The sequence below is a fragment of the Natator depressus genome, chromosome 7 (assembly GCF_965152275.1).
Source record: "Natator depressus isolate rNatDep1 chromosome 7, rNatDep2.hap1, whole genome shotgun sequence".
NCBI classification, from domain to species: domain Eukaryota; kingdom Metazoa; phylum Chordata; order Testudines; family Cheloniidae; genus Natator; species Natator depressus.
In genome coordinates this window covers 109,076,234-109,103,659 of record NC_134240.1, presented here as the reverse complement: position 1 = coordinate 109,103,659, position 27,426 = coordinate 109,076,234, and the positions used below count along the sequence as shown (strand labels likewise).

At 43.8% G+C, this 27,426-nt stretch overlaps 1 protein-coding gene across 1 annotated transcript in view; it reads right to left on the bottom strand.

The window, feature by feature from the left end:
• Positions 1-27,426, bottom strand: part of PDZD8 (PDZ domain containing 8) — a 146,676-nt gene that overhangs the window by 82,143 nt on the left and 37,107 nt on the right. Inside the window, exon 2 of the mRNA XM_074959265.1 lies at positions 24,988-25,110. Within this exon, the coding sequence (XP_074815366.1) occupies positions 24,988-25,110 (123 nt within the window). The remainder of the gene's footprint in view (positions 1-24,987; positions 25,111-27,426) is intronic.

Here is a 27,426-nt window from a genome sequence, read left to right as displayed (position 1 = left end):
AAGCAAAAGATGATGAAGAGCTTCTCAAACTTGATAACATGCACAATAAATGAAATTCAGTGACCTCTGGGGTGGAGTGCAGCACTCAAGCCTGCTACACGAGAGCATACAGATGGGACATTTTGGGATGGAAATTGGAGCTGTCTTCTGAAGAGAACAATGGATGTTTACAGTTTGTGCAGAGCTGACAAGAATGCTGTCTCCAAGGTCTCATCCAACAGATCTTACTTATAGTAAGCTTCATAACCCTCAATATATACATATCTAAAGGATGGACAGCTCAAACAATCCTGGGATGCCAGCCTGTTCTAGGAAGTTTAGGTACTTCTGATCTAAGGTTGCCAGGTGTCCGGTTTTCGACAGGAACGCACAGCTGACTGGACCATTAAAAGTCTGGTTGGCAGGGCTGGCTGGCTCCCTACCTGGCTCCACAGAAGCTGCGACAAGTCACTCAGCTCCTACTGGTAGGTGCAGCCAGGGGGTCTCCACATGCTGCCCTCACCCCAAGCGCCAGCTCCGCAGCTCTCATTGGCCAGGAATCACAGCCAATGGGAGTTGTAGGGGCGGTGCCTGTGGACAGAGGCAGCACGCAGAGCCCCATGGCCGCCCCTCCACCTAGGGACTTGTTGCCACTTCCAGGGAGCCGTCAGAGGTAAGTGCTGCCCGGAGCCTGCACCCCTCACCCCTCTAGTGCCCCAAACCCCTGCCCCAGCCCTGAGCCCCCTCCCACACCCAAACTCTCTCCCAGAGCTCACACCCCACACCCCCTTCCATACCCGAACACCCTGGCCCTGCCCAGAGCCCCCTCCTGCATCCCAAACCTGTCATCCCCAGTCCTACCCCAGAGCCCGCACCTTGAACCCCTCATTTCTGGTCCCACTCCAGAGAGTCTGCACCTAGAGCCTGTACCCCAACCCCTGCCCAAGCTCTGAGCCCTCTCCCAGAACCCAACCCCCACCTCAGCCCAGAGCTCCTTCCTACACTCTGTACTCCTCAGACCCACCCCCCCAGACCAGAGCCCCCTCCTGCACCCCAAACATCTCATCCTCAGCTCCATCTCAGAGCCTGCACCTCCAGCTGGAGCCCTCACCCCCTCCCGTGCCCCAACCCCCTGCCCCAGATCAGTAAAAATGAGAGAGTGAGGGTGGGGGAGAGAGTGACGGAGGGTGGATGGAGCGAGTGGGGTGTGGCCTCGGAGCAGCGTGCCCCTGAATGTATCTGCATCTCAAAGAAGGTACCTGCATTTTAAATTAGTGAACTGCGTAATACACACACATCTTGGATTTTGATCAATGCAATCTTGAAGTTGGTGAAAGATACATAAACGTAACGTTTTAAGTGCAAGTGGGGAGGAAGGGGAACAAGAATGAAGACAAAGGAAGCTAGAAACCCACAGCGGAAGTTATATCATAGCTAAAATTAATATTTTACCACATTCACATATCTCCACTCATCCTGAACAACCAACACTTCTGAACCATGGTTATCGGTTAAACAGTCATGTTCAAGAAAGTGTCTAAAAAGCACCTCTCTGTCTGAAAGCTAAACTACATTCTCCTAAAGCCAAAAACCTGTTAGAAAGGGTTTCACTAATAACTATTCGTATCTGAATGGCCCTTGTGCACCAATCCCAGAAAAACCCTCTCTAGCTAACCTCTAAGCCACAACTTTTAAATTGGCACTCATTTTCCAATACCTTTAATAGTAATAACTTTATTACAGCTTCTTCATATGAAGAATAAGCTTACGAATCTTATCAGGATCTGGGGAGGGGCGAAGGGGGGTGGGGAACATGTGAGTAGCACTACATAGGATAATAATATTTCGTCTTTTTACCCCGTAATAGTGATATCTGGCAATGTATAGCACTTCTTGCAGTTAGTCTGTAACAGTCTCTCACATGTTAAGTTTGCTTCATACTTCTCTCTCTTCTGGGCAAGAATTCTAATCTTTATTTCAGGGACAAGAGGATGACATCAGGACACTGGTTTAACTGCTGATATTGCTCTTCTATCTCCTTATTCTTAAATAATGTATGTATACATGTCAGCACTGACACTTTCACACAAACTTTTATCAACCAAAAATACTCTCAAAATGAAAGCACAAAGAGAAATGTAACATTGAGCAATGCCAACCTTTTAATGAGGAATGCCAGTTATTAAAAATACAACATATTTAGCTTATAAAATTGCAAATATAGAAATAAAAGAGTTGAATATGGCTCTAATTTACCACCGGAATAGATCTAGAGTAATGCCATTAAAGCCAGTATTACCCTATTGCAATAGAGCACAATGCTGTCACAAAATGACAATTTCTTAAGTAACAGATGCTGAATTACTTCAGTAACCAGGCTATCGGAACATAACCCAACACTGCATATGATACATTTGTTAATAGGTTCTAATAATTTAGATGTGGAAGGAAAGTTAAGATCTGGGCCAAAGTCAGCCCTGGTGTAACCAGTCATAATTCCCATTTGCTTCAATGGGAGGTTCACATGCATACATCCAAGCTCATTTTGGTCTGTAATCTTGTTTCTGTAAACAATGAGGCAAAGAAAATTTAAAAAAAAGACAATTCTGCTAGAGATTTAGGAAAAGCAAAGAAATTTTCAGCTAACAAAATAATGTTTCGGTAACTAGCCAGTACCTTCAATATAATAATCACATAGAGCATATTATTTATTGGAAACCAACACCTCCTCCACTTTAACAAACATTTATTTAATTCACGAACTTCTCCCTTTCACAAAAGAAAGTCAGTTTACCAAGTCCAGATTTCTGTTTGAGTGAACAGGTATGCCATTATTTCAAAGATATATAAATACCAATCATTACAGCTATTCTTGAAGCCTCCGGTAACAAAACTGATTTGGTTGTTTCCTTTAAGTTACAGATTTATTAGGTGGCTTAAAATAAGTGATGAATGAAAAAAACATTTTAACCCTTTATAGATCACTTTTATTTGGTATTATTTATAAGCAAAGCAGTTCAAACGTGTTTGTGCTGTGTTCATCCACCACAATTTTTCCTCAACTCCTGTTTATGTCTAGCAACTGTTGTCATAACTCACTTGGAGTTCAACTTTAAACACTCACTTGTCTAGACACCACTGATTTGATTACCTCCCCTGCTCCCACGCCCAAAGTTCAGTTGATTAGTCCTCCTTTGATTACACAATACCCAGATTATATCTGGGCAAAGGATTACCTAGACCCATGAAGTCATGCCTTGTTTGCCCCCCCCCCCTTTTTTTCCTTAAAGCCATCCAAAGTAAATCATTGTGTTTGTCTTCTGTTCCCGTTTCTAACTTCAGACGTTAGTGGATATTACAGGATCTTTGTCCTTTTTTGCTACTTGTTAACTGTTAAAAGCTGAAGATATATTTTGATACTAAAGCTTTTTTTTTTTTAAAAAAAATCAGACTTAAAAATCTGAGCCACTGTCAACAACTGAAAAGTATTAGGAACTTACAGAGAAGTCAACTGTGAGTTTAAGTAGAGAGTCAGAGTCATACAACAGGAGCCAAGCCCATTCCTACTGTCTTTGGAGTGCTTCGTTATTTGTACAGGCCAATATTTTTTGAATATGAATGCCTAAATTCAGAACTTGAATATATAAATCTTATTTTTCAGAGGAAACGAGCACCACAACTTCCGTCACAGGGTGGCTGGGTCTTTAAGAGCAATCCATGCCCAACTCTTGCCTATATATTTCCTCCCAAATTATACACTTGTAAGCTACAAAGATTGATGGGAAGAGGAAAACAAGATATAAAGGGCAGGTCCAGTTCCCTCACTATGGGGAGTGATTGGCTCTTCACTTGAGGTTTGTCTACACTTCAATAAAAAACCCGTAGCACCGAGTCTCAGAGCCTTTGTCAGCTCACTCATTCTCACAGGGCTCAGACTCTGGGACTAAAAATAGTGTAGACATTCGAGCTCAGGCTGCAACCTAGGCTTTGAGACTCTCTCCCCCCCTCATCACACAGGGTCTCAGAGCCCAGGCTCCAGCCTAAACATCTACACTGCACTTTTAAAAAACCACAGCCCGAGTCAACTGATGTGGGCCAGCTGCGGGTCTTTTATTGCAGTGAAGACATACCCTAAGGTATGCTTTTAAACACCTACGTTTGGCCCATGTCAGTTGACTTGGGCAGCTGGGCTATAAAACTGCAGTGTAGGCATTCAGGCTCAGGCTAGAGCCTGGGCTCTGGGATCCTCCCTCCTCACGGGGTCCCAGAGCTTGGGCTCCAGCCCAAGCATCTACACCTCTACTTTACAGCCCCACAGCCTGAGCCCACGTCAGCTGACAAGGGCCAGCTGGGGGTGTTTAATTGCAGTGTAGACATACCCTTAGAAGCCTGAAGGAGAACAGCAGTGGCTAAGGTTTCTCTAGAGAAAAGCTTAGGGTTAAGTTTAGGATTAGGGACAGTGACTGCCTGGAACCTCTGTGCCAAGAAGTGGACTTCTAAAACATAGGAAAAGGTATTGGGGAAACCATAATAACAAAGTGAAAATTAGTAAATACTTGTATAAGTTTTGTTTAGAAGAAATTTTTGTAGTCCCTAACGAGGGTCAAATGGGACAGTTATCCTGCAAAGATGTTGGGATATATTTTGTACATTAGGCATTAAACCAGACCTTAGGAAGGAAGACTGGTTTGGAACTTCAGTCTGTGTCTATGATTGATTACAAATGCAGGAGGTAAAGGCACAGCCACATCCAAATGTCAGAGAGAGGAGTAGCCCCCTCACTCCTGCTGACTTTGAAAATTTTGACCACGGTGTCTAACGTCATAGGTGCTTTGCAGGAGGGAGAGAGGGGAAAAAAAAGTTATGTCCCTTCCCCAAGTATCTCACAATTGCAGTTCAATACAGCACAGCAAGGGAAAGTGGGAGACAGGGATGGAGCTAGGGAGAATGAAGTTGCAAACTTTTTCTTAAAAATAGGAAGGTTAGGTTTTGTTTTATTTTCATAGGCAAGGCTGGTAGCACTGCCTATTTTTAAAGTTACCCAACACTTCCCAATTTAAGACCCTGTTACCAGTTGCTCATAACTTTGCCACACTAGCCATTTGGTCTGAAGTTTTCCATACCTGGTGTCTTCTTCAGTAGAATTTTTTTGGAAAATTTCAGCCAAAACAATTCAGCATTTCAAAGAATGAAGACAGAGAAATGTAAATTTTGCCCATGTTAAGTTCTGGCAACTTCTTTATTGAAAAGCTCCCGCCCACGACCACCCCATGCTTTGGGGAAGGGATTTGAAATTTGGCAGGAGGTGCCATGTGTGTGAGGTTGAGCTCTTTGCTGTCCCTGTGAAATCCACCCAGATTTGGCCAAGTTATAGGCCTCTGAAAAACTGCAGTTTCAGTAGAGACTTCAGATTTTTAGCAGCTAAAATCTCCAAAGATTCCATCCTCACTAAGCATTCTACATCCCCTCACAGCTCCTACACAGTTAACCAGTTTGTACATGTGCCACCTCAACAGAGTAATTGAGAATGTTCCCTCCAGCCCAGGCCTAAAGGGGTGAGGCTTGACCTTCCCTGTAATGGCTGCTCTGGGCTGGGGTGGAGCCTGGCATTGAAACTGAGAGCAGGCAGTCTGTCCTATGGTGCCAATGACCTCTTCCTAGCAGCCTGGCAAGGTGGAGGAGAAAACGTATTATCAGTATAGGTTACTGGTTGTTGACTGAACATGTGGAACATATAAAAGTTTGTAGATATTTCTTTTTTATTTTCCTAATTTTCAGCTACAGTAACTTTTAAACCCATAATATTTTAGAAATAGTAGAATATTCCTTGGATTATAATAGTTTCAAAGTAGATTCAATTTTTGTTCTAAATTCTTTAAAAAGAAGAACTAACATGTACTTTGTATTGGTGCCACATATTACTGTGTTTTTCCATTGTGGGGCTGTTTTGTCAAATAGGCCCAGCCAAGGGTCATATACTTTAAACAACTATTTTACATAGCATTATATATATTCCAAGATAACGAAAAGGTAATCATTTAATCCTGTTTGCTTTACAAAGGTGAACCTATGTAGATAAATGTTATGTTTAGCGGATAAGTCTAAAAAGATTATTTTCCCTATAATAAAATCAATTTAATATGTCTTACTCGTAAACTAGTCTCTACAGTTTAACATGAAAATATTCACAGTTGGAGAATTAGAGTTGCTTTTCACCCTCCAAAGAAAATATAAAAATGATTATGAAGTAGTCAGTCTGACTTATTTGCTCTTCCAATTCTTTGAGAACATACTCAAACATAGGTAACACACTGTAGGCAATCTTGCTTTAGTCTTAAAACATTAACTAGAATGTTTATCAAAAATATATTTTTGCAGTAGTAAAAGATTGTATTGCCCTGTAAACATTAATTTACAACTTTTATTATCTATTACCTGGCACCTAGGAGTCCCATTTATTGAAGTATTTTTATAAGCAATGCTTAAATTGGGGAAAAATAATCTTGCATATTACTACTACAACTTTGGCCCCTCCTCTCTTCTTTGGCCTCTCTCCTTTTTTAAAAAAAATGCAACATTTAAAAAATGCAATTTTTTTTATGTGCCTTTCAAGTGTTTCGGGGGGGTGAATACTAAGCTCAGCTCTAAATGGAGTGCATAAGTGCACACACACACATAAAAACTAATTTGGATGAAAACAGTGTTAATTACTAATCTGCAGTAGAGAACAAAAATCCTTTGATTTGCAAAATGTCATCCCAAAACTTTATTAATGTAGTTTAAAGATCCAATTCTTACTAATACATAAAGGAAACTAAACATTACTGATCTGTCACTAGTAATAAGAGGGTTCTTTTAAAATTTGATGGAACTGCATCTCTCAGAGAATTGGTAATGAGGACAACAGCATTCTGTGTTTGAATGTGATCAAGATTGGTAAAGACCTGTATCACGGATGCCAGGCAGCGTTCAGCACTGAAGCCAAGCGACTGTTAATAAGGCTCGGGGTCACAGACAAACTAACAGAGAGGGAAGGTGAGGAGAGCAATGGTTCAAGCAGGCAGGTTTTAGCTAATGAAACAACCTAGGATGGGACACTTAACACATGTCTTCACATGACAAGCTGAACAATTTTGGAAAAAGCTAAAAATAAAAAAATTTTAAAAAGCGTTCTGAGCATTCCATACAAACTGAGACTGAATTTGGAGCCTTCCTGACCCCACTACAGTGTTAAATAAAATTCAAAAGGGTGGCTCTAAACAGAGACCTGCCGCAGAAAAGAATCGTTATTCATCTTGCAGTAAATGTTAGTCTTTGAGACACTCTGTCCTTGTGGATCCCACTACTGGTGTGCTTGTGACCTTTGCACAGGAGTTTGGAAGTTGTGTCCCATGAAAGTTGCGCATATGCCCTTCATGTCCTCTCTCTCCCCTGAAGGGAATAAAAGGCCGAGCGACCCTGTCCACCATTCAAATTTCCTTTGTCATCCAAAGATCCCAAGAGAAGTCTCTGAGCTGTGGGGACTGAGAGTAGGCTGTAGGATCCGTATGCACAGAACATCTCAAAGAACAACAATTACTGCAAACCGAGTAACTGATTTCTCTCCTTTAAATTCCTGTGCATCTGTTTCCCACTTATGGTGATTAGCCAGTAGTTCGACATTCCAGGCAGTGGGGACTAGGAGCCTCATCTTAAATTACTGCAGGACTGTTCAGCCAACCGGTGCGTTAATTCTAGAAATTGATATTAGCAAATAATGGTTGGTGAACAAGTACACTGAGGACCATGTTGCCTCTCTACAATCTCTGTGATCAGAACTCTAGTGAAGCATGCCACCGACGAGGCCTGCATTCTGGTGGAATGGGCAGTAACCTGATCAGGGAGTTGCAGTTTGTTAATAATCTGAAGTTACCCTGATACAGTCTACAGTGCATTTCAAAATTCCTGAAGCAGAAAGAGGTCTACCTGTAGATGAACTGCCATATGCAATAAAAAGTCTAGGAGATCTTTAGCCAGTCTTTGTCTATTAAGGCAGTAGAAAAAAAGTGTCCTTTTCACATCTAGGATATACAATTTTGTTTCATCAGGAGAAAAGCGACGTCTTGAAAAAAACACAGGTAACTGGATATGAAAGTCCAAAAATACTTTCAGAATAAATTTTGGGTGAAGTCTCAGTTCCCCTTACACAATTTTTCATATAGACAGTGTGGTTTGTCATGACAGCCTGGATTTTGATTACTCCGCATGCAGAGGTAATAGCCACCAAAATTAAATCTCAATTGAAAGTGGTCGAGGGAGCAGGATGATAGGAGTTTGAAGGAAGGTACCATTAGAGGTAAGGACTAGGTTCATGTTTCAAGAAGGTGGTATTTTCCTTATCAGTGGAAACACTCAGTAGGACTCAAACATTTTGAGCACTGGGTGAGAAAAACTGAAGAACCATGAATATGAGAATGAAAGGCTGAAATTCCTGTCAAGTGAATCTTAATGGAGCTGTGAGAAAGGCCAGATTGTTTAAGAGATAATGGGTAGTCTAAAATTACCAAAACAGATGCCTTAAAAGGGTCATAATGTCGTCATCTTCTGCCATAATGAGAAGCACTTCCACTGAGCAATATACGTCGTCTTAGTGGAATGCTTCTTGCTTTCCATAAAGATTCTCTATACATCACTTGAGCATCCCCTAGCTGCTGGCATCAGCCAGAGTGTCTCCATGATATCAGAGGAAAGGATGCGGGATCTGGATGAAGTATATGACTGGCATGCTAGGATATTATGTCCACCTGAGGTGGTAGGGTTATGGGTTGTTGACTGGAGAAAGGTAACAGGTCTGAAAACCAAAACTGATGTGATGGAGCCACTAGGACCATCTGTGCCTTGTCTTGCTTTACCTTCTACAATACTCTGGGGATCAATGAAACTGAGGGAATACATAAACTAGATGGCCTGACAATGGAATCAGAAAGATGTTTGCCACTGAACCTTGTCCCAGCCAAAAAGAACAAAAACAGGGTGTGCACATCCTGGTCACAAAAAGGTCTATCCATGGAAATCTCCACATCTGAAAAATCTGCATTAGACTGACATACTCCAGAGACCATTCAGGACAGTATGAAATTTTCATGTTTAGATGATCTGCTAAGACACTTGTCTCTCATGGGAGATGTAAAGCTATGAGATCTGTGTGATGTAGAATGCACCACCTCCCATAGTGAAATGGCCTCTTGGAAAGGGGAGCCAATCTTGCCTCTCTTGGCCTATAAATTCATGGCTGTAGAACTGTTCATTTAAATTGGTACTGTTCAACCCTCTAGAAGAGGAAGAAAGAACTTAAGAGCCAGACCATTGCCTTCAGTTCCAGAACATTTATGTGAGCCAACAAGTCTGCTCTTGACCAAAGGCCATGAGTTCAGAATTGGTCCAAGTGAGGCTCCCCAGCCTCTCCTGGATGTATTGGTAACTAAATGTCCTGGTGGGAGCTGGTGGAGTGAAGGGTATTCCCCGATGAATATTGTCTGGGCCTAACCACCACTGGAGGGAAAACAGGACTGTCTGGGGAACAGCAACTCACTGATTCATCCACTGAGTGCTTGGGCGATATTCTGATTTGATCCAGGATTGAAGAAGTCGTAGTCTGAGTCTGGTGAAGGGAATAACTCGAATACATGAACCCATGTGACCCAGTAATTTTAGGCAGATCCTTATTGATGTATGTAGGTGCAACTGGAGCTCTGATATTAGGTAACATATTCTGGAACCACTTTTCTGGAAAATAGACTTTTGCAGTTCTGGAGTTCAGTCACACCCCTATGAATTTGACAGACTAAATCAGAATCAAATGTGATTTCTTTTGGTTGATTTTGAGGCCTAATTTCAAAAACAGACAGAACCAGCACTCTTGAACCTGAGACCTGCTTGCTGATTTGCTTGGATTGTTCCCATACCTCAACAATTATATACCCTGATACCCTAAATAAACTGTTACCACAGACATATAGTTTGTGAATACATGAGGTACAGCTGAAAGGCTGAATGGGAGGACTCTGAATTGAAGGTGGTTGCCCAGAAGCTTCCCTTGTGACGGATGTATCAATACATGGAAGTATGAATCCTTTAGGTAGAGGGTATTGAACCCAGTGAGGGGATTACAGAGGCAAGAGTCACCATGAGAAGCTGGCATTGGAAGCATACACACTGACAAGTCAGATCTACTGTAGGCGTCAGTCCTCCTTTTTTGGTATGAAGTAGTAAAGGGAGTAAAATCCTTTCCCGCTGAAAGTTGGTGGACCTACTTCTATTGCTCCCAGCTCCAGTAGAGAATTTCTTTCTTGTTGCATGTGACTCATGTGAGATTGGTCCCTAAAAAGGGACAGGGAGGGTATGGTATATAATTGAAGGGCATACCCCTCTTGGAAACCCAGCAAAAATCACCATCAGTCGGATGAAATTATAGTGCAAGCTTTTCTGAAGAAGAGAGGTAGGAACCAAACAAGGGAAGAAAGGTATAAATGCACATACAATCTCTCAAAATTGCTGCTTCTGTGACTGAGACAGACAATGAGGATGGCTCTAACCAGTCATTTTATGGAACCTCAATCTCCTAACTTATCTAAATGCTTGCAATGTAAGGAACATGAGGAAAATTCCAGTTGAGATCTTTGTCTGGAACTAAACAGGTCTATAATGCTTCCTCTAACAAAAAATGGTTACTTACTTTCTCATAACTGTTGTTCTTCGAGATGTGTTGTTCACATCCATTCCACATTAGGTGTGCGCGCGCCGCATGCACGAACGTCGGAAACTTTTTCCCTTAGCGGCTCCCGTCGGGCTGGCGGGCCCTCCGAGTGGCGCCACTGCCTGCATATATACCCCTACCAGCCCGACCCCCTCCAGATCCTTCTTACCGGCGACTCCGACAGAGGGGTAGGAGGGTGGGTGGTGGAATGGACATGAACACCACATCTCGAAGAACAGTTACGAGAAAGTAAGTAACCGTTTTTTCTTCTTCAAGCACTTGTTCACGTCCATTCCACATTAGGTGAATTACAAGCTTACCTCTGGAAGAGGGTAGGAGTCACAGAACAACTGCTCGGAGGACTGCTCTGCCAACTGCCACATCCTCTCTGGCCTGCTGGTTGACCACATAGCGGGTCGTGAATGTGTGCACCAAGGACCAGGTGGCTGCTCTGCAGATCTCCTGGATTGGGACCTATGACGAGAACGCTACGGAAGTTACCTGCACCCTGGCTGAGTTGGCCGTGACCAGAACACCTGCAAGCTCATAGCACGCCTGGATGCAGCTTGTAATCCAAGACGAAATCCGCTGTGCCGACACTGGGAGGCCTTTTATCCTCTTGGCTACAGCGACAAACAGCTGTGTGGATTTGCGAAAGGGCTTGGTGCGCTCCAAATAGAACGCCAGCACTCAACACACATCCAGGGTGTGCAAGCTGTGGTGACTAGGGTCCGTACGGGATTTCGGGAAGAACACCGGTAGACAAAATGTCCTGGCCCAGATGGAATTGGGAGATCACCTTAGGGAGGAACTTGGGGTGCAGCCAGAGCTGCACCTTGTCCTTGTGAAATACTGTGTACAGTGGCTCAGAAGTGAGGGTCCTCAGCTCAGACACCCTTCTGGCCAAGGTAACGGCAACCAGAAATGCCACCTTCCAGGAAAGGTGGAGGAGAGAACAGGTAGCGAGGGCCTCCACACCGTCAGGTGCAGTGACTGCAGGTCGGGGTGGAGAAGCCGCCCACCATCCTATGTAATGAAGTCCCAGTGTAGGGGCAGGACTACCAGGGCCTCCACTGACAGCTCTAGGAGGGATGTGGACCAGTGTTGGCGGGCCCAGGCTAGGGCGATGACGATCACCGTCACCCTGTCCCTGCGCACCTTGAGCACCAAGGGGAGCAGGGGAGAAGGCATACATCAAGCCCTCTCTCCACGGGATCGCACATGTATCCGTGAGTGAGCCCGGGCTGCGGCCCTGGAACGAGCAGAACCGCAGGCACTGGGCTTTGGCCCTGGTGGCCAACAGATCTACCTGGGGAAACCCCCACCTGCAGAAGAGCAAACGCACGACGTCCGCCCTGAGAATCCACTTGTGCCTGTGGTACGACCTGCTGAGGGAGTCTGCCAGCTCGTTCCGCACCCCTGGGAGATAAGATGCCTTGAGGTGAATTGCACGGGATATGCAAAGGTCCCAGAGAAGGAGAGCCTTGCAACAGAGTGGCAAGAAACGAGCCCCGCCCTGCTTATTTATATAAACATGGCAGTAGTGTTGTCCATCAGAACTGTCATGCTGTGACCACTCAGAGTGGTGTGAAAGGTCTGGCAGGTGAGACGAACCACCCGGAGCTCCTTCACGTTGATATGGAGCGACCGCTTTACCTCAGACCACAACCCCTGCGTCATGAGGTCCCCCAGGTGAGCCCCACATCCGTGGTCTGACGCATCCGCTACCAGCATCAGGTCCGGAAGTGGGACGGCAAAGGGATGCCTTCGCAAACCACAGGCTGGGACTGCCACCACAGCAGGGAGTCCAGCACATCCCTTGGGGCTGTCACTACCAAGTCCAGGGGGTCCCTGCCTGGGCAGTACACCCGAGCGAGCCTCGCCTGCAGAGTCCTGAGTCTCAGTCTGGCATGCTTGACCATGTGCGTGCATGCTGCCATGTGGCCCAGGAGCTGCAGGCAGCACCTGGCTGTTGTCATTGGAAACTGGCACAGGGAGGCCACCGTTCGCTGGATAGCCCGGAATCGGGATACTGGAAGACTTGCACCACGTCCAGGACCGCCCCTATGAATTCCACTCTCTGCATGGGTACAAGCGTGGACTTGGGGACGTTGACCAGGAGCCCCAGCTCGGGGAACAATCTCAGGGCCACCTCCACGTGGCCCCGCACCTCCGCCTCAGATTGGCCCGCCAGGAGCCAGTTGTCGAGGTACGGGTACACCCGGATTCTCTGACTCCATAAGAAGGCCGCCGCCGCCACCACGCACTTAGTGAACACCCTTGGGGCCGCGACTAGACTGAATGGGAGAACTGCAAACTGGTAATGTTCTCAGCCCACGGTGAAGCGTAGGAACCGTCTGTGTGCTGGGAAGATGGCGATATGAAAGTATGCGTCCTTCGTGTCGAGGGCAGTGTACCAGTCCCCTGGATTTAGGGAAGGGATGATGATGCCCAGAGACCATGCAGAACTGGGCCTTGACCAGGAACTTGTTGAGCCCGCGCAGGTCTAAAATGGGACAAAGGCCCCCTTTGGCCTTGGGGATGAGGAAGTACCGGGAGTAGAACCCCTTTCCCCTTAGACCGTAAGGCACCACCTCTACCGCCCCCACCTCTAGCAGCGAGCGAACCTACTTCTCCAGCAGATGCTCATGAGAGGGGTCCCTGAAGAGGAATGGGGAAGGGGGACGGGAGGGAGGGAAGAGAATTGCAGTGAGTACCCGTTCTGTATCGTGCGTAAGACCCAACGGTCCGACGTTAATGCTAGACCACGCACAGGAGAAATGGGCCAGGCGGTTCAGGAAACCAGGGGACGGATCCAGTGACTGGTCTGGTACGTTGTCCTCGAGCACACCTTCAAAAGCCTGGCTTAGTACCCAGCTGGGATTTGTGATGCGCTGGGTCAGAACCAAGGTCAGTATTGTTATTATTGCACTGTCACCTGTTATCCCTGCCTCGCCTACAGTAAGGCTCATGCCTATGACGAGGCTGGTACTGGCTCTGAGGGGGAGGCTGCAGCTTAAAGGGCTTCCTCTGCGTCACCAGGGCGTGCATACCCAGCGACTTAAGTGCAGCCCTCGAGTCCTGGAAGCTATGCAGCCTCGCATCTGTCTGGTCCAAAAAGAGCCCGGACCCTTCAAAAGGGAGGTCCTAAAGTGTACTCTGGACCTCAGGCGGCAGGCTTGACTCCTGCAGCCATGCTGAGCGCCTCATGACCACCCCCGATGCGACTGTTCTGGCCGCCGCATCTGCTGAACCCAGGGAGGCCTGGAGAGAGGTCTTAGCTACTGCCTTGCCCTCATCCACCAGGGCCGTAAACTCCTGTTGGGAACCTTGCGGGAGATTGTCCTTAAATTTCCCCACCACTGTCCAGGAGTTAAAATTATGCTTGTTGAGGATGGCCTGATGGTTAGCAATCCTCAACCGAAGGCCCCCTGATGAGTACACCTTTCTGCCAAAAAGGTCCAGGCGTTTTGCCTCCTTGGCCTTAGGTGCCGGGGCCTGTTGTCCATGGCACTCCCTTTTGTTCACCACCGAGACCACCAGGGAGCATGGACTTGGGTGGCAGAACAAGAATTCTTAGCCCTTTGATGGGGCAAAGTACTTGCGCTCCACACCTTTGGCTGTTGGAGCGCTGGAGGCCGGGGCCTGCCATATATAGTCTTATAATTCGATTGGATGGTCTTAATGAGAGGGAGCACTACTCTAGAGAGACCGTCAGGGCTCAAAATGTCCACCATGGGGTCCTCCTGCTCAACCGTCTCCTCGACCTACAACCCCAAGTTCTGGGCGATCCTATGCAGTAGCTCCTGGTGGGCTCTGTGGTCTATGGGTGGAGGGCCAGAGACCGCTGTTCCTGCCATAGCCTCATCCAGGGATGACGAGGAGGTTAGTAGCTGCTCAACCCCCTCTGGCTGATCCTCCTGCTCCCCTTCTCCCATGGGAGCGGCCTCCAGCTCGGGCCAGGGTGGGAGACCTCGGGGCAGCACCAGACTCGGTGCTGGTCTCTCCGGTTTATCCTGGGGGGGATGCTGGAGGCCTGGATACCGTAGCTTCCAGTGCCAGCAGGCGTCGGTGCGGGGACCGGGACCGCTGCACCAAGTAGCTCACCCTGGACGGGGCCCCTTGGCACTGTTGATAGGCTCAAGGAGTCCAGAAGGGCCAATGACCTGGTGGCCCCCATTGGGGGTGCCACCCCATCTGAGGGTCCTTGCTGTCTGGAGCACAATGCGAGTAACTGTAACGGCTGGAGTCAGCGCCGGACTGCGGCAACACCGACCACGAAAGCCATGGCGGTGCCGACGATCTGTGCCTGCGGGAGGTTGACGAACGGCTGCTAACGGAACGGGAGCGAGACTGGTACCGATATCCCCAGGAACGGAATCTGGATCGGGACCGGTATCGGCGTCTGCGGGAGTCCTCCGGCGAGGGCCCTCTCAACTCCTCCTGGTGCCAGTCTCCAATCGGTGCCGGAGAGCATCATGCCTCTTCCGTTACTTCCTCACGCTGACCCACTCCTGGCACCGTGACTTCCTTCTGAGCCGTGGGTAACTGGGAGTTTGCAGACGCGGAGCTCGACCAGGACCAACTCCGGGAGCAATGCCGGGACGGTGTCCTCAAACGGCACACCATTGCTGGCTTACCCCTTGACGGCACCTGCGGCATGGGTGCCGGAGGATTCTCCCTGTATGGAAGGGGGCTTGTCGCCGACAGCTCAGTAAGGTCCTTTGCCAACTCAAAAGGTGCCAGGCGTGAAGGGCTGATCCATTAAGTCCTCGAGCCCATCGTCCACACTGAGCTCACTTAGGCCTGGGCTCGGTAGGACTTGTGGTGCTGAAGCCACCGGTGCCAGCGCCGGTACAGCGGCCTTCCCACTCTTATCGGTGCTCAGGGCCTTGGAAGGCACTGGCCTCCTATGAGGGGAACATCCGCGCCTTCCTTTTGGCTGCACCAAGGAGGACGAGCGGTGCCGGTGCCTAGTCTGGCGCTCTGGGGCCAACAGCTTTAGGTGTTTAGCCGGTGCCGGGTCTCCTGACGGCTCCGGCGCACTACGCACCAAGGAAGCTGGAGCCGAAGTCGGGCGCTCCAGGGCCGGTGGCTGCAATGCGGCTTCCATCAACAACTGCTTCAAATGAAAGTCTCTTTCTTTCTTTCTTTGTTCTTGGCTTGAAAGTCTTGCAAATCTTACACCACTCAGTTTGATGTTCTTCCCCCAAGCAACGTAGACAGGAGCCATGGGAGTCACTAACTGGCATAGGCTTGCGGCACGTGGCCTTGGGCAATGGGCCTTCGGCATGCCCCGTGACCCCGGCCGGGTGCTTGAAGCCTCCAAGCACCTAATCACTTAAGTGTCCACAACAAAGGTATGCTAACTAACTGATAACAGGAATCTATCAGAAAGGCTAAGGGACTGCTCTCATACAAGAGAGAGAGGTTGTTCCAACGCTGCCACGGACGGTAAGAAGGAACTGGAGGAGGTCAGGTGGCAGGGGTATATATGCAAGGTGCAGTGGTGCCACTCAGGGGGCCCCGCTGGCCCAATGGGAGCCGCTAAGGGGAAAAAAGTTTCCGACGCTCATGCACGCAACGCGCACACACCTAATGTGGAATGGACGTGAACAAGCTCTTGAAGAAGAACTAAAAACTAAAGATGAATTAAATACTGGACTTAAAGTAGATGGCTGCCTACCTTGGGATCAGTGATCATGAGGAGTTTTTAAACTAAGGGCTGGGAGAAAACTAACAGATGCAAAGGAGCACACAGTTCAGGCAGAGACATCCCTTAGTGGAGAATCTATTAATCGGGATTCTTTATACTCTAGTAAGGAGAAGAGGATGGATGATGATAAAGTACAGGTAGGACGTGATGAGAAAAACAGTCAAATGAAAAAAAGGCCCATTCAATTACATCACAATGGCAGACAGCTAAAAAGTGACAAATTCTATAAGTGCTTATATAAAAATTCTAGAAGCCTAAAATACTAAGATGGGTGAACTTCGGTGCCTTGTATTAAATGATCATATTGTTATAATAGGCATCACAGAAACTTGATGGAACGATGATAATCAATGGGACACATTAATACCAGGGTACAAAATTCTCACGGAGTGCACAGGCTTGGTGCTCTGGTACGACTCTGAATGAAGTCAGACAGGACACTCTGGGCAAACTCTGACTCCGCTCAGGGCAAACTCTCACTAGGGCAAGCCTCCTTGGCTTCAGCACCTCCTTGGGTCTGACCTCAGAGCATTCAGCATCCCTATTCCATGCCATGAGCTCCCTGCAGTGAGTCCACATGGAAAGGACACCTGAAGAAGTCTTATGTGCCCCCCAGAGGGCCCATGCACCCTCAACTTCATAGTCAGCAGTGACTCTCACCAGCAAGATAAAACAGAAGGGTTTATTAGTCATAGAATCATAGAACTGGAAGGGACCTCGAGAGGTCATCTAGCCCAGTCCCCTGCACTCGTGGCAGGACTAAGTATTATCTAGACCATCCCTGACAGGTGTTTGTCTAACCTGCTCTTAACGATGGAGACTTCACAACCTCCCTAAGCAATTTATTCCAGTGCTTACTCATCCTGACATTAGAAAATTTTTCCTAATGTCCAACCTAAACAGCCCTTGCTGCAATTTAAGCCCATTGCTTCTTGTCCTATCCTCAGAGGTTAAGAAAAACAATTTTTCTTCCTCCTCTTTGTAACAACCTTTTACATACTTGAAAACTGTTATGTCCCCCCTCAGTCTTCTCTTTTCCAGACTAAACAAACCCAATTTTTTCCATCTTCCATCATAGGTCATGTTTTCTAGACTATTAATCATTTTTGTTGCTCTTCCCCGAACTCTCTCCAATTTGTCCACATCCTTCCTGAAATGTGGCGCCCAACACTGGACACAATACTCCAGCTGAGAGGCCTAATCAGCGCAGAGCAGAAGAATTACTTCTTGTGTCTTGCTTACAACACTACTGCTAATATATCCCAGAAAGATATTTGGTTTTTTGTTGGTTTTTTTTTGGCAACAGCATTACACTGTTGACACATATTTAGCTTGTGGTCCACTATGACCCCCACATCCCTTTCCGCAGTACTCCTTCATAGGCAGTCATTTCCCATTTTGTATGTGTGCAATTGACATTCCTTCGTAAGCGGAGTGCTTTGCATTTGTCCTTATTGAATTTCATCCTATTTACTTCAGACCATTTCTCCAGCTTGTCCAGATCATTTTGAATTATAATCCTATCCTCCAAAGCAACCCATTACAACCCCTCCCAGCTTGGTATCATCCGCAAACTTTATAAGTGTACTCTGTATGCCATTATCTAAATCACTGATGAAGATACTGAACAGAGATACCCAGAACAGGACCTCCGGGACCCCACTCGTTACCCCCTTCCAGGATGATTGTGATCCACTGATAACTACTCTCTGTGAATGGGTTTCCAACCAGTTTTACACCCCACCTTATAGTAGCTCCATCTACGCTGTATTTCCCTAGTTTGTTTATGAGAAGGTCATGCGAGACAGTATCAAAAGCTTTACTAAAGTAAAGATATAGTAGTCTGGAAATCAGCTCAGAACAGATATTAGCAGAGAAAGCAGGAAGTTATAACAAAGTCCATCTTGGGGGGTGGGGTGGCGGGGAATCCAGAGCCCAGAGTTCACCCCACTTGAGTCCCAACCAGAAGACAGATCAGCTTCCAGAAACCCAGCCTCAGTCATGCCCACCTGCCCTCCTCCTTCCTTTGTTTCTTTCTCAGGCCACCTAGCTCCTCCACCTCTCACTTTGTTCTCCTAGACCCCTTTGCTAATCCTTACAGAGGATGGCCTTGGCCATCAGTTGCCAGGTTACAGAATGTTGGCCAATGTCTTTACCTGGGCAGCCAGACCTGCCCTCTAGGGGTCTCTGCAACAATCACACACCGTTATCTCACCACCTAGACACTTGAACACCACATAGCAGAAACTGAGGCGCGCACACAGTATTCAGACAAAACTTTAAGAACATTCCCACTTTGTCACAAAAATATACAGCAATGACAGAATAGGTCATGCTGGCAATGGAGTGGCATTGTATGTGAAAGAAAGCATATGGAGTCAAATATAGTAAAAATTTTAAATGAACCAAACTGTGCTATAAAAACCTCTATGGATAGAAATTCTGTACTTCAAAAAGAATACAGCAGTAGGGATATACAAGCAATCACCTGATCAGGATGGTGATTATGATTGTGAAATGGTCAAGGAGATTAGAGAGTTGATTGAGTTTTCTATTTTTATAATGGGGGATTTCAACTATCCCCATGTTGACTGGATACATCACCTCAGGAAGGGATGCAGAAATCCAGTTTATTGGCACCCGTCATAAATATAAAGGGAAGGGTAACCTCCTTTCTGTATACAGAACTATAAAATCCCTCCTGGCCAGAAGCAAAACCCTTTCACCTGTAAAGGGTTAAAAAGCTAAAATAACCTCCCTGGGACCTGACCAAAATGACCAATGAGGAGATAAGATACTTTCAAAGCTGGGGGGGGAGAAAACAAAGGGTGTCTGTCTGTCTGTGTCATGCTTTTGCCGGGAACAGATCAGGAATGCAGCTCAGAACTCCTGTAAAAAGTTAGTAAGTAATCTAGCTAGAAATGTGTTAGACTTCCTTTTGTTTAATAGCTGGCAAAATAAGCTGTGCTGGATGGAACGTATATTCCTGTTTTTGTGTCTTTTTGTAACTTAAGGTTTTGCCTAGAGGGATTCTCTGTGTTTTGAATCGGATTACCCTGTAAGGTATTTACCATCCTGATTTTACAGAGGTGATTCTTTTACTTTTTCTTTAAATTAAAATTCTTCTTCTAAGAAGATTGCTTTTTCATTGTTCTTAAGATCCAAGGGTTTGGGTCTGTGTTCACCTATGCAAACTGGCGAGGATTTTTATCAAGCCTTCCCCAGAAAAGGGAGTGTAGGACTTGGGGGGATATTTTTTTTTTTTGGGGGGGGGGGGGAGAAAGACGTCTCCAAGTGGTGGAAGCATAGGGTTCAAGGACAAGGCAAAGTTTGTACCTTGAGGAAAGTTTTTAACCTAAGCTGGAAAGAATAAGCTTAGCGGGTCTTTCATGCAGGTCCCCACATCTATACCCTAGAGTTCAGAGTGGGGAAGGAACCTTGACAGCACAATACATGACTAATTCTTGGATCAGCTAGTCCTGGAACCCAAAGGAGAGAAGCAATTCTTGATTTAGTCCTAAGTGCAGCACAAGATCTGGTCCAAGAGGTGAATATAGCTGGACCGCTTACTAGCGGCAGCCATAATATAAATTAAATTTAAGATCTCTGGAGGGAGCAGGGGAGAAGCCCACTACAGTAGCATTTAACTTCAGAAAAGCGAACTACACAAAAGTGAGGAAGCTAGTTCAACAGAAATTAAAAAGTACAGTCCCAAAAGTGAAATGTCGGCAAGCTGGATGGAAACTTTTTAAAAACACCGTATAGAGGCTCAAATTAACTGTATACCCCAAATTAAAAAACACAGTTAGAGGACCAAAAATGTGCCACCATGGCTAAACAAAGTAAAAGAAGCGGTTAAAGGCAACAAGGCATTATTTAAAAACTGGAAGTTAAATCCTAATGAGAAAAACAGAAAAGAGCGTAAACGCTGGCAAATCAAATGTAAAAGTATAATTAGGACAGCCAAAACAGAATTTGAAGAGCAACTAGCCAAAGACTCAAAAACTGATAGCAAAAATAAAATTTAAAGTTCATTGTTTAGCAGCCTTTCTGCTTCTGATCAGTGAGGTCACTGGATGATCAAGGTGCTAAAGGAGCACTCAAGGAAGAGAAGGCCATTGCGGAGAAACTAAATGAACTCTTTACCAGTCTTCACTGCAGAGGACATAAGGAAAATTCCCAAATCTGAGCCATTCTTTTTAGGTGACAAGTCTGAGGAACTGTCCCAGATTGAGGTGTCACTAGAGGAGGTTTTGGAACAAATTGATAAACTAAACAGTAATAAGTCACCAGGTCCAGATGGTATTCACCCAAGAGTTCTGAAGGAACTTAAATATAAAATTGCACAACTGTGGTATGTAATCAATCCTTTAAATCAGCTTCTGTACCAGATGACTGAATGATAGCTAATGGGACGCCAGTTTTTAAAAAAGGCTCTAGGGGCAATCCCAGCAATTACAGGCTGGTAAGCCTAACTTCAGTACCAGGCAAAGTGCTTGAAACTATAGTAAAGAACAGAATTATAAAACACACAGATTAACACAATTTGTTGGGGAAGAGTCAACATGACTTCTGTAAAGGGAAATCATGCCTCACCAATCCATTAGAATTATTTGAGGGGGTCAACAAACATGTGGACAAGGGTGATTCAGTGGATAGTGCACTTGCACTCTCAGAAAGCCTTTGACAAGGTCCCTCACCAAAGGCTCTTAAACAAAGTAAGCAGTCATAGGATAAGAGGGAAAGTTGTTTCATGGATCTGTAACTGGTTAAAAGATAGGAAACAAAGGATAGGAACAGTCAGTCAGTTTTCACAATGGAGACAGGTAAATAATGGTGTCCCCCAGGGGTCTGTACTGGGACCAGTGATGTTCAACATATTCATAAATGATCTGGAAAAAGGGGTAAACAATGAGGTGGCAAAACTTGTAGATACAAAATTACTCAAGATAGTAAAGTACAAAGTAGACTGCAAAGAGTTACAAAGGGAATCTCACAAAACTGGGTGACTAGGCAACAAAATGGCAGATGAAATTCAGTGTTGGTAAATGTAAAGTAATGCACATTGGAAAACAGTCCCAACTATACATATAATATGATGGAGTCTAAATTAGCTGTTACCACTCAAGAAAGATCTTGGAGCCATTTTGGATAGTTCTCTGGAAACATCCACTCAATATGCAGCAGCAGTCAAAAAAAAAAAAAGCTAACAATGTTAGGAACAATTAGAAAAGAGATAGATACTAAGACAGAAAAAAATCATAATGCTGCTATATAAATCTATGGTACATCCACGTCTTTAATACTGTGTGAAGATCTGGTCACTCCATCTCAAAAAAGATATTAGAATTGGAAAAGGTAGAGAAGGGCAACAAAAATGATTTGAGGTAAGGAACAGCTTCCATATGAAGAGAAATTAAAAATACTGGGACTTTTCATCTTGGAAAAGAGAAGGAATACGATAGAAGCCTATAAAATCTTGACTGGTGTGGAGAAAGTGAAGAAGGAAGCATTATTTACTCACTCTCTTAAAGACAAAAACTAGGAAGTCACCAAATGAAATTACTGAGCAGCAGGTTTAAAACGAACAGAAGAAAGTACTTCTTCACACAACACACAGTTAACCTGTGAAACTCATTGCCAGGGGTTGCTGTGAAGGCCAAAATAGCGTTCAAAAAACAACCTAGATAAATTCATGGAGGATAGGCAGGATGATCAAGGATGCAACTCGGAATTCCATGCTCAGAATGTCCCTAGCCTCTGCTTACCACAAACTACAACTAGGCAACACGAGAGGGATCACTTGATGATTACCTGTTCTGTTCATTCCTTCTGAAGCATCTGGCATTGGACACTGTCGGAAGCAAGATACACATAGGTTGTGCTTCAAAAGGGCTAATTTCCCAAACTGAGGAAATTATAAGCACAATTGATTGGAAGGAAAACTTCAGATGAAAAATGTGAATGAAAATTGTGAGTTCAGGAGGAGTTTCTAGGTGGCCAAAAAGGCACAAATTTCACAATCCAGAATGAAGACAACTGTGGGTAAAAAACCATCCTAATTCTGTGGTGAACTGAAGGCATAAATTAGAAATAAAAAAGTAACAAACAGAAATCAATATAAATTAGAAATTATGAATTGTAGAAAATTGATAAGGGGAGCTAAGAACATAAGGGGAAAAATCTATAGCTGGCAGGACTAAAGATGATAAAAAGGAATTTAAGTATATAAGGAACAAGAGAAATTTTCGCAATGGTATAGGCCCATTATTAGATGGAGATAGTAAAGGTATTAACAGTGGTGCAGAACAGGCAAAAGAAGTGTTCAATAAATATTTCTGTTCTGGTTTTAGAAAGGAACAAGATGATGTACTGATATCACATAAGGATGAGGAAGTACTTTCTAGTCCATTAGTCACTATGGAGGATGTTAAACCGCATCTATTAGGGATAATCATTTTAAAAATCAGCAGGCCTGACTAACTTGAAGCCAAGAGTGCTAAGAATGTGGGGTGAGGCGATCGCTGGCCCACGGATATTAATTTTTAACAAACCTTGAAATACCAGGAAAATTCCAGTGACTGGAAGAGTGCTAATGTTGCACCAATATTTAAAAAGGGCAAGGGGGATGACCCAGGTAAATATAGGCCTGTTAGCCTGATATCAATCCCAGGCAAAATAATGGAACAGTTGATATGGGATTTAACTGATTAAGAATTAAAGGACAAGAATACAATTAATGCCAGAGCCAGTCAACCTACTTTGTGGAAAATAGGCCTTGTCAAACAAATCTGATTTCATTCCAATGAGATTATAAATTTGGTTGATAAATGTAATTGAGTAGATGTAAGAAGGCATTTTGTAAGGCACAATATTCTGATTTGAAAATTAGCATGATACAATATCAACTGGCTAACTGACGGATCTCAAACTGGGGAATTGTCATTGAATGGGGGTGTTTCTAGTGGGGTTCCAGAGGGATCCATATTATGCCGAATGCTTTTCAACATTTTCATCACCAATCTGGAAGTAAATATGAAAATCACTGCTGATAAAATTTGCTGATGACACAAAGATTGGCAGATTGATAAACAACAACGTGGACACAGCAGATATGCAGAGCAATCTGGATTGCTTGGTAAACTGGGCCCATTCAAACAAAATGCATTTTTATGCAGCCAAATGCAAAGTTACACATCAAGGAACAAAGAATGAGATCATAACTAGAGAACTGGAGACTGTCTCCCAGAAAGCAGTGACTCTGAAAAGGATCATGGGGCCATACTGAACAAGCAACTCAACATGAGTTCCCAGTGAGATGCAGTCAGTGGCAAAAAGGACTAATATCAGCCTTGGATGAACAAACAGGAGAGTAGTGAGAGTAGAAAGGTGATTTTACCTCTGTATACGATATCAGTGAGACCAATACTGGAATACTGTATCCAGTGCCCACATTTGAAGAAGGATGTTGAAAAACTGGAGAAGGTATGAGAGAGCCACAAAATTGATTTGAAAACTGGAGAAAATGCCTTATGGGGAGGAGAGACTTAAAGATATTAACCTGTTTAGTTTATGAAAAACAAGATTGAGAACTGTCTTGATCACAGCATATAAATACCTTCATGTGGATAAAATACCAGATACTAAAATATTATTTAATTATTTAACCTAGCAGAAAAAGGCATAACAAGAATCAATGTCTGGAAGCTGAAGCCAGACAAATTCAAAGGAGAAATCTGGTGCAAATTTCTAACAATGAGGGTAATTAACCACTGGAAAAAACTACCAAGGGAAGTGGCAGATTCTTCATCTCTTGATGTCTTCAAATTAAGCCTAGATGCCTGGCTAAAACATATTTTCCCAAAAAACAAGTTATGCTTTAGTCTTCTTTCATATGGCTTGGGCAGGTAGCAAGAACTACAGATTTATATCTAAGTTTGATAGCCAGCACATTGCTGCAGCAGTGAGCTGGTGAATGTTTTAGTGAAACACAGAAGTTACTGGGTTCAATAGCGGGGAACTGGGTGAAATATAGGAGGTCAGACTAGATCATTTAATAATCCCATCCAGCCTTAAATTTTATGAATTTAAGGACATTTTCACAAAAACAAGTTTTACTTGCTTTGGACTTTTGATTTTGTTATTCCTTTTTGTTTTCAATGTTAAAATCACTTCCAGAGCAACTAAATTATGAAATCACCAATAAGCTTATGAACCCATGAATTCTTACTTGATGGGGGGCAGGGGGGAAATAAGCAGTAGGAGCAGATTAACACTTAAGCAACCAAAAGGAAAGAGGAAGAAAATCATTATACATAGATACACACATCTACATACACCCACAGAATCATCTAAACAGCTTAGAGTGCGTTTTCCATGTTTCAATTGATCATTGAGAGAGAATTTTTAATTTTAAAAAAAAGCTATATTATAGTACGAGTTCAACTAGGAGAGTGAAGTTGCAGTGTTCTTGTATCAAAACAGCCTTAGCAATAATATCACGTACTTGAAAACCACTAAGTCCAGAAAGAGTGACAGGGCAAAGGACAGGACATACCTTGTACATTCTATTAAGGTAATTTTAAGTCGGCCTTCTGTCAATGGAAAATCTTGTATGTTGAGATCCCGATCTTCATATTCCTCAGGTGACATTACTTGAAATGGAAAAAATGGCTTGAACCTGATAAAAATAAATATAAAGTCTCACTTTTTCATAAACAGGACTATTTTACTAGTTCAAAATACATTAACAGAACTATCAGACATAAAGAATGAGAGCAATATACTTACAGGGCAATTTGGGGGGGGGGGTGGAGTGAAGGGGCTGTTTTGCTGTTTAAGACAATTAAGGACAGAAAATCTGATTTCTACAAGTCTTCCAGCCCCCCAAAAATAAAAAAGTCTCTCCAAGCTACTAAAAATTCTTCCATGCAAGAAGCGGAGGAGTGTATAAACATAGCAAGAATGTAAACACTTTGTTTTCCCTGGAATAGATTCTTTGAATGCCATATCCCAGTGTGCCAGTAATTTTGGATAAAGGAGATTATAAAAAATATTCTCGGAGTGAAACTGTGTAGCTGCCTAGTATGTTAAAGAAAAATCTTGTGCTATTATGATGTGTAAAGAAACTGTACTATAAGCTTTCAATTTACCTATATACTAAAGTATTTAGATGATTAAGGACCAAAGAAACCTAGAGACAAATATTTACATACCACAGTATAGGTTTTCATACAATAGGATAGGCATAGCTAGAGATGTGCACTATTAAACAAGACACTGTTAGTTTTGTTATCCATGCTAGTACTTGGGTTCTTACAACATTGAAAGAACTTTTAGAGCATTATTTTGCTGAGAATCCAATACATAAACTTTGAAAACATTAACTGCCTTCTTCAGTTTCTTATGTATAAATTCTGAATATCTTGATTGGGATTTTAATACTTCTTTACGGTCTCAAAAAATGGATTTCCCTCATTTGCAGGGCATGGTCTGGTTTTGCACTCATGTTAGTTTAACCAGCGCAACTTGTGTTTTTGGACCAGGCATAGGATTTACAGAAGCCCATAAACTCTCATTTGATGGAGAATGACACCAGAGGAAGAAAACAGAAAAGCTTCCTTCTTCAGTTCACCAGCGAACGCATCATTTTTTAAATTAAGAGGTGGTAAGTAAATGCGGTGATGAAGATGTCAGCATTCCTAGAGCATAGTTTCAGCACCTCTCCCCACACTACTCACACAGCCTGCATGAAAGGAGGAAAAGTCTAGTTTTAACTATCTTAAAAATAAAGAAATCAAAAGGAAAAAAGTTATGACTAAAATTTCTATCAGAATATTGCAAACGTAAAATTGAGGAAATTCAGAGGTATGTTTCTATAGCATCTTAAGAACCACATTGTACATACAGTACTGTGCTTTTAGATACCATGATGAAATAATTTTAGCAGTGTATTTTAGATATAATTTTATCAGCTAGAGTGAGGCAAAATAGTATACGTTTGAATTTCCTGACCGTTGAGCGTTTAAAAATATCAGTCATAATTTTGCATTAATGCAAGATGACTTACAAAGACCATTCCAAATTCTAGGAACTCCAATACAGTATGTACTGAAGTATGCAAAGCAGTTAAGGTTTTCTTTTCAAGTTGAACTTGAGTTCTGTTGTATTTGTAGATAATTGAGTTATCCGATAATATTCTTTTAATATGGAATTAGAATACAGAAGTACATTTAAAACCAACAAAGCTGTGAATTACAAAACAGCAGGCTCTGCTGTCATTTTTCTTGTCTAATGGCTTCAACATGCTTTTGGAAATAGATCCTTAAAGTCCTAGGCCAAAACAAGTTTGGATTATACTTTCGTTTCCACTGATACTAGTAGATTACAAATAAAGAAATTAAATTTGGAGTATTTAGTTAGTTACATGTAACTGATTCTTTACAACATTCAATTTTCATAACCCAGCAATTACCATCTATTTAATGATAATCTATTGGATGTTTACAAAATTAAATGTAAAACCTCAATGTACTATTATTCCAAGTAGGGTTTAATTACTTGTTAGTTAGTTAACTGAGCAGTTTACAGACTGTTCAAGTATGAGATAACCCAACTACATCTATTAAGTAAAAATGTTTGGAAAGATTATTTCCTATTGGCAACTGGTGACTGAATACACAACTTAAAAGCCTTATTACTTTAACTAGCAACATTTAGCCACCTTGTGATCTTACTGTAAAATCCATACATGGGCTATCTGTAATAAAAGTGTATGATAGGTTCACAGATGCCCAGTTCCTCCAATTCCCCCTCCCCCCCATAGGGATAGGGACATCCTTTAGGTTTCAGAGTAGCAGCCGTGTTAGTCTGTATCCGCAAAAAGAAAAGAAGTACTTGTGGCACCTTAGAGACTAAAATTTATTTGAGGCTAAGCTTTTGTGAGCTACAGCTCCCTTCATCGGATGCATGCACTCTCTCACTCATTCTTGCAGAC